Here is a 14,324-nt window from a genome sequence, read left to right as displayed (position 1 = left end):
CAACGGTGACAGCGCCAACTAACAGCTTCACTGCATTTCATTACTCAAGTCTCTTCCGTTGTTTGATTTGTGGTGGGGAATGAGAGTGAGAACTGTAACAGTGCTGCCAATGTTAGAGCAATGCAAATGAAATTGGCGTTTTTTGGTTGGTTGGAGAAAAAAGTGGAATTTTTTTAATTGGGATTTTTTTTAATAAAAGTGTAAAATTCACTTTTGTGGAATACTTTTAAAAGTACTTAAAAATAATAAAGCTAATGAAAAGCTTTTGTCATAATATATTTAGAAAATCCGTTTCTATTGAAAACACTTTGAAGAAGTATTTAAAAAAATGTATGTGAGTTATTTATACTCTTTCGAGTCGAGCTTAATGATCTAAGTTTTGCAATGAAAAGGAATGCCAGAAGAACGCACCATTATGCGTCGGGTTTCGCCGTTAGTTCAGCGGCTCATCTGGCATATTGGGCTATGTGGCTTTACAAAGGTCGGATGTTGATAACTTGTATTTATTCCGCCCTGATGCGAAACATGCATATGCGAATTAAATTCAAATTTGTCAAAGTTGCTTCCCTGGTATACACATGTGTTTGCGCAACCTTTTAGGAAGTGTGTTAATGGTTCAGAACGTTAAGTGGACTGACAACATTTGTGTTGCTCTGAGGACCTAAATTCGAACCCTAGCCGTGCTCAGCTGAATTAATTTTTGTTATTTGAATTTTGCCTTCTAAAGGCAGTGATTATTTGAATTAAATTCTAAGTGAGTTATTTATACTAATTCGAGTCAAGCGTAACGATCTAAGTTTTGCAATGAAAAGGAAAGCCAGGAGAAGAACCTACGTGTCACCATTATGCGACTAGTTTAGACAGGAATGCCAACTTTTGATTAGCTGTTACGTTGATTTTGAAGTGTTGTCATCTAATTTTGGCATATTTACTAAATACTATTAAAAAAGTACTGGAACAGACCATTAATGTTGATCAAATTGTTGATATTAGGAGATCTAGGGATCTCCTAATATTGCAATTATTAAACTTTCACCCTGTGTGGGATAGGTACCAGAAGGAGTAGACCAATCGGTCTGATCTTCGGAGTTTATCTATGGTTGGTAAAGGTAGAGATTCCATTTGCCTTATATTGGATTTATAAGTATGGGAGTTTTTGATCCTTTATGGGGTAGGTACCGGAAGGAGTGGAACAATGGGTCCCGTCTTCTTTCTTGATCTAGACATGGTAAAGATTGGTTCAAATTGGATAATTCGTTCGCATAAAAATTGGATTTATTACTTACTTAGCTAGCTTATGATAGAACGGTTGTTCCATAAGCCGAGGTTAAAAAATATTTCAAGGCGCGTCGGTCTTGTGCGCATCTCATCCAATTTGACCACCTCGAAGCTGTAGTTCTCAAGTTCCACAGTTAGTCTTCTCGTCATTTACTGTCAGACCTACTTTGGCAGACTCCTTCTCAATTTGGAGTCATGTCATCGGCGTAGGCAAGTAAAACTCCTTGTACATTAGAACTTTTTAACGGGGTTAACCTACTTTATGAGGATTTATTTGACATATATGCAAAGGAAATGACAATTGAAACCCCCTGGGTTAACGAAATCCGGTTAAATGTAAACGTACTGTAACATGTGTTGTTTGGTGTACAGGGTGTAATGTCTGTTAACCTTTTGTTCTCGTATGACCTTTTCCAGCAGGATGTTAAAACGATCACACGACAAACTGTCACCTTGTCTAAATCCTCGTTCGGTATTGAAGGGCTACGATAGGTCCTTTTCGGCTTTAACTGCTGACCTTGTTCACGTTAAACTTATCCTGCATAGCTGTATTAATTTTGGAGGAATGCCGAACGTAGAAATGGCTTTAAACAGATAGACCTATCGAATGCGGTTTTATAGCGGACGAATAGATGGAATGTGTCAATGTGTTTTTCGTGGGGTTTTTCCAGGATCTGGTGCAGAGTGAAAATCTGGTCATTGGTGGATTTGCCAGGCCTGAAGCCATTGGTGTGCTCCAATAATGTCATTGACCATTGGTTTCAGTCGTTCGCACAGCACGCTGGATAGCACTTAATATGCGATGGGAAGGAAACTTATTTCTCCGGACTCAGGATGCTGATGTTCCAATCATTGGGCATGCATTCCACTGGCCAAATTGTACTAATCAGCTGGCGCATGCCCCTGACCACCATCTGACCACCAGTCTCGAATGGGCATGTATTCCTCTGGCCAAATTGTACTAATCAGCTGGCGCATGCTCCTGACCAGCATCTGACCTCCAGTCTCGAATGGTTCGGCTGGTAACCCATCGGATTCTGCTGCTTTATTGCTCCTCAGCCGATTAATTGCTATTCTGACCTCATCTTGGCTAGGTGGTATACACTCTATACCGTCATCTCTGGTTCTGGGGTATCTTCTTCACTGCCACTATTTGATACCTGAAACTTTTCAAAATACTCCTTCCAGATCCTCAGCACGCTATCTGTTTCTGTCACCAGCTGCAGTTTGTAGGGAGTGGGAAATTCTTTGCCATTGTGCTTCTATATTATTATCGGGAGTGCTTTCGTCAAGCAAGTGGGTAAGTTGAGCGGAGTAGGCTTCTGCTATCTGTGTTACATTAGATCGCACCTTTGCTTCTACATTAAGACCGTTGCGTACATTGCTTTTATACGGATTATAGTAATTCGCTCATCTACTGGAGTGAATCTGGAGACGAGGTCTTTTATTCTCGTATGAACCATAAATCTGCAGCCGCAGCTATAATCTAAGCTTTTGGTTTTCATTTTCGTTGCTTTTTTATAGTAAGAGGGGTTTTCCGAGTGTGGACAACTAACCCGACGCCTCAACCAATTTTTTTTATAGTTCTTATGGGTGAACTCGCGGCACATATTAGGTCGCTATTTTAATGGATGATAAAAAAAATTACCCTAGGTGACACCGCGGGGAGGTCAGTGTCCACAATTGAGATGAAAGAGGGACCAAGATAAACCTGCGCTTCGCCATGTTAAAGCCAATCAGAGCCGTTGCTTGGTATCTGGTACGTCACCCAAACTTTCCATTACTTTTTATACCCTACACAACTACGTTGTCAGGGTATTATAGCTTTGTGCAGCCCCAAAAGTTTGTAACGCTGCGAAATATTGATCCTAGACCCACCATTAAGTATACCGATCGTCATATCTCAACTAGCTGAGTCGATCTAGACATGTATGTCCGTCCGTCCATTATAATTTGTAAACAAGATACAGCCCACAGTTATGGACCAATCTTCACGAAATTTTGCATGTAGGATGGGTTCGTCCCAATGAAGACCCCTATTGTTTTTGGTAAAGATGAAATGGACCAAATACTTAAATTTTGACGTTTTTTTCTGGATTCTCCAGAGGCCGCAATTATGGCCCAAATAATTACAAAATTTGTATTGTATGGCGTTTATATTTTTACATATAGGAGAAGGGTGTATCGGAGAAGTGGTTGACCTTTAAAGATACCAATTATATTGCATGCCGGATGTGGGAGTTATACTTCAATTTTTACAGGTGCTTACGTATTCATATATTATTTAGTAACCCATTACCACACTAGAGGGCGGAAATATGCCGATGATCGATTTGAAAGTCTCCATGAGGATCTAGGTGTGGTCAAGGACAACGCCTATAATTTTCGGTGATGATCAGATAATAATTTTGGGATGAAGTGGACCAAAAACTTAATTTTTTGTGGGTTTTCGAGTCGATCTATAGGCCACAATTATAAGTCGAACATCACATCTAGACAGATAATAAGAAGGATTGTACAGAGTACAGAAAATATGTCAGTGTAAGGAAGAGGTGCTGTTGACCTTGCCAAGGCTTGGAATATACATCCGCAGAATGTTACAGTTCCGTGGTAGTTGTGTAGGGTATACAGTTCCGTGGTAGTTGTGTAGGGTATACAGTTCCGTGGTAGTTGTGTAGGGTATACCGACTATACTGCTCCGCTCACTGGTTTTTATTTAATTTCGTCTATTTCCAAATTTACCAAAAACAATCGCTAAAATACCTCTTCACATTGACAACATTGTTTATGAGTGATTAGTACACAATAAATGAGAGAGAGAGCGACGAGCAAGGGAGAGTCAGCCAACATATCTTCACTCGAAGGTGTTAATTAACAGAGTTACCAGAGTTCATGACATCCCCGTGCTGCTAGTACGCATGTAACAAATTAAAACAAAACAAAAAATAATTAAAAACGATTTTTTAATAACTAAATGAAATAATAAACAAATGAAGTAATAAATAAATTATTAATTAATTAATTAAAATAAAAGAAAATTAAAATAATACAGTAAAAGAGAGAAAAGGCGGAAAAGAATAATGTTTCCATTTAATGGAGATAACCGCTAAATGAACAAAACTTTGCATAACCGTCATCGAGAAAAAAGACAAAAATCTCAACAACTCGAGAGAGCCAGTCATGCTAATCTTCTCTTTTGCCTAAAATCCAAAAACAACAACAACCGAAATGAAGAAAAAACCTTAATTACCCGTTCCGCGCGCACACATATGCTGAGAGGGGGTGGGGTGGCGGTGGTCTTCCCTTTCCCACTTCCTCTGCTAATACACATACATTTTATTTGCAATTACAAGTGGCAGCGACGCCGACAGCGGGCGGGCACTGTTTTGCCTGGCTGATTGGTTCATTGCTTGGCCTGCCACCCTCATTTCTTCAGTCCTTATTGGAATATAGAAACAAAAAGTCTTTTTTGGGTATACAATTAAAAATAACGCCGCTAAAGAAAAAATACTGAAATTATTGTAAAAAGTAATTAAAAAATTAATAATTTTTTGGAAAAAAGGGTTAAAACAAATTGTTAATAAAAAGAAAAAAAAAACAATAACACATAGAAAGAAAGATAATTGAAAAATAAAACAAAGTGTTTTTTGTTGTTGTTATTGTTCTTGTGATGGGGTGTGAATTAAAGTAAATAATTTTTTAATTTTCTTCTTCTTCCTCTTGTTCTTCTTCTTGGCTTTTTTTGTTTTTTGCAGTTGTTGGGGTCTCATTAAACCGGAGTTGGTCGTCTTCTCCAGTGTTCAACTGTCAGTGTCTCATTGAGTGTCGTCGTCGTTTGTTGTCGGTCGCTCGCTCGCTCGTCTCCGCTGTGTGAAAACGAGGAGAAGATTTCTCTGTCTCTCTAAATCGGGCTCTTTGTTGCGTACGGTACATTGACGTTTGGCTGGCTGGCATCCCCATACGTTTGTGGGCCCCAGTAGTACAAAGTTACCGCTGCTGGTTAGCTGGCTGACTAACTGACAGACAGACTGATTGGCTGTTTGTTTTTTTATTATCGTTATTGAATAGCCAAACAAACAAAGAAAGGCGAAGAAATTAATCAATTATTTTTGGTGCGAGAATTAATAACTTTAATTGCAAAAAAAAGTAACACGACAAGGCAAGACAAAACTCGGCTTGCTTGCTTGTTGGACGTCTGGAATATTCTACGTTTTTGTCTAATTGGAGAAAGAAGTTTGACATCTAATTCAAGAGGAGGAAGTAATTGACGTTGGTTGCTACAATGAGTGATAGCACTCAGGGTAATTGTTTTGTGGCCATGCCACCAAACACTGCCTCGGATACTGTCATCATTGGGCGTAATTCGGAGAATCCCAGCCTGGTGGGTGTGGCCCAAGAGGTGGCCTACTATGAGCCAGCGGAATCTTTGGAGGGCAAGGTAAGTAATCGTAAAAACAAACAACAAAAACAAAAAATAAATAAAAAAAGGCAAAACACAAAACAAAGGTGTGCATGACTGTGTTTGGTTTTGTTTTGTTTACAACTGACAGATTACAACTGGAAAGGCCATTTAAATGGACATTCCAAAAAAAAAAAACAACAACAAAACAGAAAAACGCCTATAACATTAGCTCACTGTTTATTTATATTTTCTTTCATTTTTTAATTTATTCTTTAACCAGCGCCACTATTTACCCGATTGCCAAACGCCCTTACGTGTCGTTCTCCAAAAACCCCGTCCCGGTGTCTGGGGTGGCGATTGCGGCTCCAATGAACGTAGCGTTAGCATTGCCATAACCTGGGCCAATGAAATCAAGGGCGAGGTAACCGTCTACGATGTCATCCGTTTGGCTTTGGCCTCCTCGGAAACGGCCGATGATGCTTTCGATTGCATCCTGGAATTGATTACCCGTTACGGCGATGATGATGCCAAGTTTAGTTTGATTGTTGGTGATCCCACCAAGGTATGGATTATTAGCTGTGCTGGGAAAAATTGGGCTGGTCAGCAAATTTTGAAGGGTGTCCATCATTTGCCCAACGATGGTATGGCTGTCGGCAAGGATTTCGAGAAATCGAATGAGGATCTTGGTGAATCGTTGCGCAAGCGGGCCCGCTGGGATGGTGAGGTAAATATGTAAACCCAAATTTTTATAATTGAAATTATTTTACATTTTCAAAATCTCTGGTGTATTGAAAAAATAATTCCACTCCCTCGCACCGTAATATGAAAATTTTGAAATATGAAAGTGAACGACAAAGCATAGTGATTTACGATCAATTATGAGTGTTGATTTTTTTTTAAGTTTCCAGTGAAAAAAATAATATTTGAAATTTTCGCAAATAGTGAGGCTGAATCCCAGTTTGTTGTTTTTATAAAAAAAAAAAAATAAATTTTCTAAATAATCCCTCCTGTCTCCAATAATATGACATTCCAAAAAAATCTCCAGTGACTGAACAAATTAAAAAAGGCAATCTATTCCCCAGTAATGTGAAAACTCCAAATACAAAAATGATCAATTTAACAAAAGTTTTGAAATTTATGAAAAAAAATCAGTTGTGAAAAAAAAACAATTAACTCAAGACTCCTTCTGAGGACTTTTATTCATCCTATTTCCCTCAAATTTAAGAAATGGAACTTCCGAACCTGAACAACAATGCCTATGGACTTTTGATCATTTCAATATTAGTGTTGAGGTTTCAAAAACATTTCCGGGGAATAAAAAAAATTCTGGAAACTAATCTTCACCCTGCCTCTAATGTGGGAAAATTTCCTATATAAAAAATAAAAGAATGCGAATCTCAAAAAATCTCCAAATAACTGAAAACTACTTCTGAGGACTATTATGCATCGCACTCTCCTCAAATGTATGAAATGGATCTTCCGAAGCTGAATAACAATGCCTATGGACCATTTGATCAGTTAAATATTAGTGTTGTTGGTTTCAAAAACATTTCCGGGGAATAAAAAAAAAATACTTTAAACTAATCTTCACTCTGTCTCTATGTGGTAGAATTTCTTGTATAAAAAATCGAAAATGCAAATTTCAAAAAATCTCCGGCGAATGAAAAAAAACTGTAAACACATTTTCCCCAATTTTAAATTTTAAAATGTGGTAGACCCTTTAAAATATATTTTATAAAATTTTAAAATGTGGTAGACCCTTAAAAATAATTTTTAAGAAATTTTAAAATGTTGTAGACCATTAAAAATAATTTTTTAAAAATCCACGCCCTGTGGAAGAGCCATGTAAAGTATACCCCTGAAAATAATTTTTTTAAAAATCCACGCCCTGTGGAAGAGCCATGTAAAGTATACCCCTGAAAATAATTTTTTAAAAATCCACGCCCTGTGGAAGAGCCATGTAAAGTATACCCCTGAAAATAATTTTTTAAAAATCCACGCCCTGCGGAAGAGCCTTGTAAAATAGACCCCTGAAAATAATTTTTAAAAAATCCAGTCCTTGTGGTAGAGCCTTGTAAAATAGACCCCTGAAAATAATTTTTAAAAAATCCAGTCCTTGTGGTAGAGCCTTGTAGTAGACCCCTGAAAATAATTTTTAAAAACTCCACGCCTCGTGGTAGAGCCTTGTAGTAGACCCCTGAAAATAATTTTTAAAAAGAGCCTTGTTCTAGACCCCTGAAAATAATTTTTAAAAAATCCACGACTTGTGGTTGACCTCTAAAATATTATGGGCTCTTAAAAAACGTTTTAAGAAATCTATGCGGGGTTATAGATCCCTAAAAATATGTTTTAAAGATCCCCGCCTAATTATAGACCCCTAAAATTAGGTTTTAAAATCCAAGCCTCGTTATAGACTCCTAAAAAAATTTAGAATCCAGGCTTGGTTGTAGAGTCCTAAAAAAATTTAGAATCCACGCTTGGTTATAGACTCCTAAAAAATTTAGAATCCACGCCTGGTTATAGACTTCTAAAAATATGTTTAAAAAATCAACGCCTGGTTATAGGCCTCTAACGATATTTTTAAATTCACGCTTGGTTATAGGCCTCTAACGATATTTTTTAAATTCACGCTTGGTTAGAGCCCCATAAAAATATTTTTTTTTAAATCCACGCCTGGTTATAGACCCCTAAAACTATGTTTCAAAAATCCACGCCCTGGTTATAGACCCCTAAAACTATGTTTCAAAAATCCACGCCCTGGTTATAGATCCCTAAAACTATGTTTTAAAAATCCACGCCCTGGTTATAGAACCCTAAAACTATGTTTTAAAAATCCACGCCTGGTTATAGACCCCTAAAAATAGGTTTTAAAAATCCACGCCTGGTTATAGACCCCTAAAAATAGGTTTTAAAAATCCACGCCTGGTTATAGATCCCTAAAAATAGGTTTTAAAAATCCACGACTGGTTATAGATCCCTAAAAATATTTTTTTTTAATTCAAGCCTGGTTATAGACACCTTAAAATATTTTCACGTCTGATTACAGGCCCCTAAAAATATTTTTTTAAAAATCCTCACAAATCCACAAATTTTTGGTCTGTTCCAAATCCTGCCAGAATGTACAATTTTTTACTACGATAACAATTTTACCTTTATGTTATCGGAAAAAATAGTAAAAATTAGTAGATTCTTGCAGTACGGGAACAGACCATTTATTGAGCCCTAAAAATATATTTTTTTAAATCCACTTTTAGACTACAGAAAAAGAGGGAAATAAAAAAATCTATTTTTTAGTTTTTTTTTTGAAAATGTTGGATACATTATGTTAAAATATGGACCTAGTACATTGAACTTACTTTTACATTCCATCCAAGATTCTGTAATTTGTACACCTTCGGTTGGAAAATACGCCTAGGATCATCAAAATATCTACAATGGGTGTGGGGCCTTAGTATGGGGGCTATAACTCAAAGTGGACCGATACTGATATTTTTTGGTAGGAAGATTTGTATATCCAATTAGAACGCAAGTTAGGGCCAATGCGGCTGAAAAAAAACTGTCCCAATCTCCAAAATATCGAAAACGGAATTGATTTTCCAATTCACCTTGGTGTTCCCATTTTTTTAGGCCATCGCCGGAGATTTTGAAAATGTCCACCTCCCCCCAATGAAATTACTTAATGTTGGTAATTTTCTTGTATTTTTTTCTTAAATATTTCAACAATCCCCATCCAACCACAAAAAAGGTCTCTGAAAAGGATACTCCTACAGAGCAGAGTTGAACTCACAAAACAGAAAAAAATGGATGTCCACCTATTTTATAATTTCCACTATGTTATTAATGTTTCAAAAAAAATATTTAATTTGAAAATAAAACGTAATTGAAAGTTCCTAAGCATTTATAAATCTGGCACTTTGTTTTACATTTTCAAATTTCACGGGGTTACCAAAAAACTGCATCCAAAAACACTATTTCTAATAATTTTTATTTTTGTAATAAGAAGAAAAATCTAAGTTGGAATATTTTACACTCTCTCCTAAAATTACTAATTAAAATCTGTAATCCATTTGAAAAGCCGCCAATTACAAAAATTTGTCATTAAATTGAAACCTTTTTTTTAATATAAAAATGCCATTTGCCATCATTTTTCGCAATCTCATTGAAATCTATATTCCAACCAAATATAGAATCTTCTAGAAAATTTGCATTAAAATGAATCTTATTTTTCTAATAAGAAAAACAATCAAATTATATAAATCAGTTTCCTTTGATAATCTCCATTAACATTTGCTAATTGCCTCTGATTTTTTTTTCATTTTCATTTCCTTTATTTTTGGCGCGTTATGGAAAGTGTAAATCAGAAAATTCCTTTACGGAGAAAAAGAAATCAGCCAGCTTGTCGTTGCGATTTATTATCCAATGAGACATTTTTAATTAACCTCCAATTATAATTGTGAGTACATACTTGTTTGCATTGTTGTTGTTGCTGCTGCTGTTATTATTCTTCTTCTTCTGCGGCTGCTACGATTCGTACCTTCTCTCTACTCATCATCACACCAGCCAGCCAACCAACCAACAAAACTAAATGAGTAATTTTCTTTTTTTATTCCCCACACACACACAATTCTCATTTATAAATGAGAAGAGAATTTACAATTTGACTGTTGGTGTGGTTGTTGTTGGTGATTAATAACAAACAACTCATTTGCTGCTGCTTTAGTTGTCTATGCCGCTGTTGCTGCCGCCGTTGCTAATGCTGCAGCCGCTACGTTTGGGGGGTTTCTTTTTGTTTTTGTGTGCTCTCTGCTCCTCCGACTCTCAGTTGCGGTCGCTGTGTGTTCGAAATTAAAAATACTGTAATTACAGCCATTTGTTTCCCCAATGATTCTGTGTACGTTACATTACACTGGCAAACATGCGTACTCGTCTACAATGTAAATACCTGTAACGGCACGACGGTGTCTTAACATATCATCGCCATCCGTTACGAATACAACTCTGTCTCTGTAATTAGGCAATCACACACACACACACGCACACATAACATTGTATTTAACAGAGCCTGACATGCACAGGGTTGCATTTGTTTACAGCATCCATCCATACATTTGGCAAATGAGGGAGCAAGCGAGCATGCATGCATCCATTCAGACAAGGCAAAACAAAACAATAACACACAGGTTCATTATTCATCTACTCTCGCTCTCTCTTTCTCTGTGTGTTTTGTTTGGCACTCTGTCTCTCTGGCTCATATGTTTTTTTGCTTGGCTGCTGTGTGAGTTGTTATTTTTTTAATAAAGAGATGTTGATTTGTTTGGTTTTGTTGGGGGGAGAGAGAGTGAGAACCACTCAACACCCACAACACAGCATGATAACAACACTCATTTACGCTTGCCACCTTGCGGGCTTTTTGCAAACTCCCCCTCCTCCTCCACACATACACACAGTGAAAAGTAATGAGATGCAAAAAGGACTTCCTTTTTTATTTGTGTGATGTTGGCTGCTGGCTGCCGCTGCCGCCATCCATCCTCATCATGCCATGGCATGCTGCTGCCGCCGTGCCTTGCTGTGTTCCGCCGTTCGTTCAAACGTTATGAATAAAAAAGTTTCTCAAATAATTTTCTTGTATAAGAAAAAGTTGTGCCTGTACATAGAAAAATAATTTTCCCTCTTTTGCTGCTTCTTCTTCTAGATTTGCAATTTTTTGCCGCCTTTTTTTACTTCATTTCTTTGCATACATAAACTTTGTTGTAATAAGAAGTAGGAAGAGGTGAAGAGGAAGAAGAAGCAGCAGCATCATCGTCGTTATAAGTCGTTAGTTGATGTTAAGGACTTTTTTATTTGTTTGTTCATACATGAGATGCTGCTGCGGGGGAGGATGGGGGGAAGAGGACTAAAGGAATGAGAAATTACACGGAATAAAAAGTGTGAGGTGTGTGTGTGGCTGACTTACTGAATGAGTGTTCGTGTGTGTGATGGGTGGGTGGCTGGTGAGGGTTATAAGAATTATAAAAAAAAACAACAACAACGGTGGTGGTTGTTGAAAGAAAGATTTTTCATTTGGTGTTACTTTTTTCCTGCTCTACAGATTAGTAGAGAAGTAAAATGAGGATAAAAAAACACACAGAGACGACACAATGTATTAAAAAAGTCAGAAAAATACTTGATGTACATGAACTTTTTTACCAGCAGCAGCAGCACCACTTATGTATGACTCGAGCCCCATGTACAAATGTTATATGATGGGGGGAAGAGAGGGCATGGGTGGTTGACTGGTGAAGTTTTTTTCTTCTATTTTTTTCTTCTTACCAAAAAGGAATATATAATTAGATTTTGTTTGTCACAAAATGGAGAAAAATCTGAAGGGAAAAAAATTTTTTGTAGGTATGTGTAATGAAAGAAAGAATTATCATCCCTCTCTCCTCAGTTGGTAAATATTCTTTAAGGCGTATATTTGATTTTTTCCTTTTTTTAATCTCGAAAAGAAGGGAAATTTATTAGTTTTTAAGGTATTTTTTTGTTGGAGATTATTTCATAAGGGAGGTTAGATTTTTTTAATCAACTAAATAAATTAATTAAATATTCAAGGCAGGCAAATATTTTTTTTGAAAATTAACATTTCTAAGGCCCTGTGGATTTTTGCTGTAAAAAATTGAAAGGATTTGAGGCTGACTATTTCTAAACTTTTCAATATACAAAAATATAATTTTAAATAAAGCATTAAGGGTCGTATAAGTATTGTCGTTAGTCATACGCTCTTATGATCGACAGATCTCTGAGGTCTAGTATTCCTGAACTTTTCAATATACAAAAATATAATTCAAAATCATGCAAATCAATACATATGGTATATTAGCATGAAGGTGTCGTATACGCATTGTCGTTAGTCATACGCTCCTATGATCGACAGATTTCTTTTTGGTAATTAATTATATTTTTTACCGTAAGTAATAGGCGTGTATTTTTTATGACGGATTTTTAACTGACTTCCTATGGGCTTTGATTTTTAAAAATTATTTTATTTAGCGGACCTTATATACAGAGGTGTGGATTTTATAAATGTTTAATGTTACTTCCTATAGACGCAAATTATTTAAAATAACTTTTTAAAGGATCTCTCTGTTTTTAAATGAATTTTTGAAGATGTGGATTTTTGAAATACTTTTAATTGAAATTTTTTACTAGATAAAAATGCGAGTATTTTTTCCAAAGAAAAAAAAATAAATAAATATAGGAAATATTCCTTCAATCTAAGAACCTGTACATTTGTCCTGTGTAAAATCGTAAGGATCTGAGGCCTTGTATTTTCTATGTCAAAATATAATGCTTTAATATTGTGTAATTACACACAATATTAAAGCATTCCTTTTTGACACAGTAATCGTATATTGCCATTAAGGATCCTATACGTAATGTCATTAGTCATACGTTCATGTTTTTAAATTACGATTTTGGCATCAAGGGTCGTATACGTATTGTCGTTAGTCATACGTTCATATGGACCAAATATTTATTTTAGATATTTAATTTTATTTTAATTTATTTTTAAAACAATGGACCTCCTATAGACTTTGATTATTGAAAATTATTTTTTTATTAGAACAGACTAGATGACTTTTAGACTTTTTTTTTGGATTCTCATTGAGTACCGAATCTGAATACAATAAATTTACATTATCGATTTACTTTTTTGGGCAGACCCCTTATAACATAACCATCCGAGTTTCGTTTTTGGGGAACTTGGGCCCATTTTGCAAATAAAATGGCTCTAATTTTATATTTTGTATTCTAGTTGGGTAAAAAAACTCCCTAGCAAAAATGATCAATATCGGTTAAATTTTTGAGATAGCTCCCATATAACATAACCTTCCAAATTTCGTTGTTTTGGCACGTTGAGCACGTTTTCAACCAATATTGTTGTGATTTGGTATTTTGGGTTCTTATTGGGTACAAATACTACATACCAAAAATTAACAAAATTGGTCCAATTTTTCGGGTAGCTCTCATATAAAGTTATACCTAAAAATTAGGTATTTTTGTGCGCTTGGGTAAGTTTTCAGCCGATATAGCTGTAATTTGGTATTTTGGATTGTCATTGAGCAGAAAATCTCCCTACCAAAAATTAGCAATATTGGTTAACTTTATAGGGTAGCTTCCATATAACGGTACGTTCCGAATTTCGATATTTTGGGTAGATTGGTCACTTTTTACAACCGAATTGGCTGTAATTTGGTATTTTGGATTGTCATTGGGTACCAAATCTGTCTACCAAAAATAATCAATATCGGTCCACTTTTTAGGATAGCTCCCACATAAAGGTACCTCCAAAATTTAGGTATTTTTGGGAGCTTGAGTACGTTTTTCATCCGATATGGCTGTAATTTGGTATTTTGGATTCTCATTGGGTACAAAAACTGCCTACCAAAAATAATAAAAATAGCTTCACTTTTTCGCATAGCTCCCATATAACGTACTTCCAAAATTTAGGTATTTTTGGAAGCTTGGACACGTTTTTCAACCGATATGGCTGAAATTTGGTATTTTGGATTGTCATTGGGCAGAAAATCTCTCTACCAAAAATTATCAATATTGGTTAACTTTATAGGATAGCTCCCATATAAAGATACCTCCAAAATTTAGGTAT

The 14,324-nt window shown here is 35.9% G+C and overlaps 1 protein-coding gene across 1 annotated transcript in view; it reads left to right on the top strand.

Annotated features, from left to right (window-relative positions):
• Nucleotides 1–14,324, top strand: part of LOC133331362 (secernin-2) — a 220,789-nt gene that overhangs the window by 195,238 nt on the left and 11,227 nt on the right. Inside the window, exons 2-3 of the mRNA XM_061539760.1 lie at nucleotides 5,531–5,716; nucleotides 5,961–6,404. Coding sequence (XP_061395744.1) covers nucleotides 5,561–5,716; nucleotides 5,961–6,404 — 600 coding nt within the window. The 5' untranslated portion in view covers nucleotides 5,531–5,560. The remainder of the gene's footprint in view (nucleotides 1–5,530; nucleotides 5,717–5,960; nucleotides 6,405–14,324) is intronic.

Source organism: Musca vetustissima, unplaced genomic scaffold (genome assembly GCF_032173495.1).
Source record: "Musca vetustissima isolate MV318-11 ecotype Yass unplaced genomic scaffold, APGP_CSIRO_Mvet_v1 utg4927, whole genome shotgun sequence".
Classification (NCBI taxonomy): Eukaryota; Metazoa; Arthropoda; class Insecta; order Diptera; family Muscidae; genus Musca; species Musca vetustissima.
This window is presented reverse-complemented; position numbering and strand designations above follow the sequence as displayed.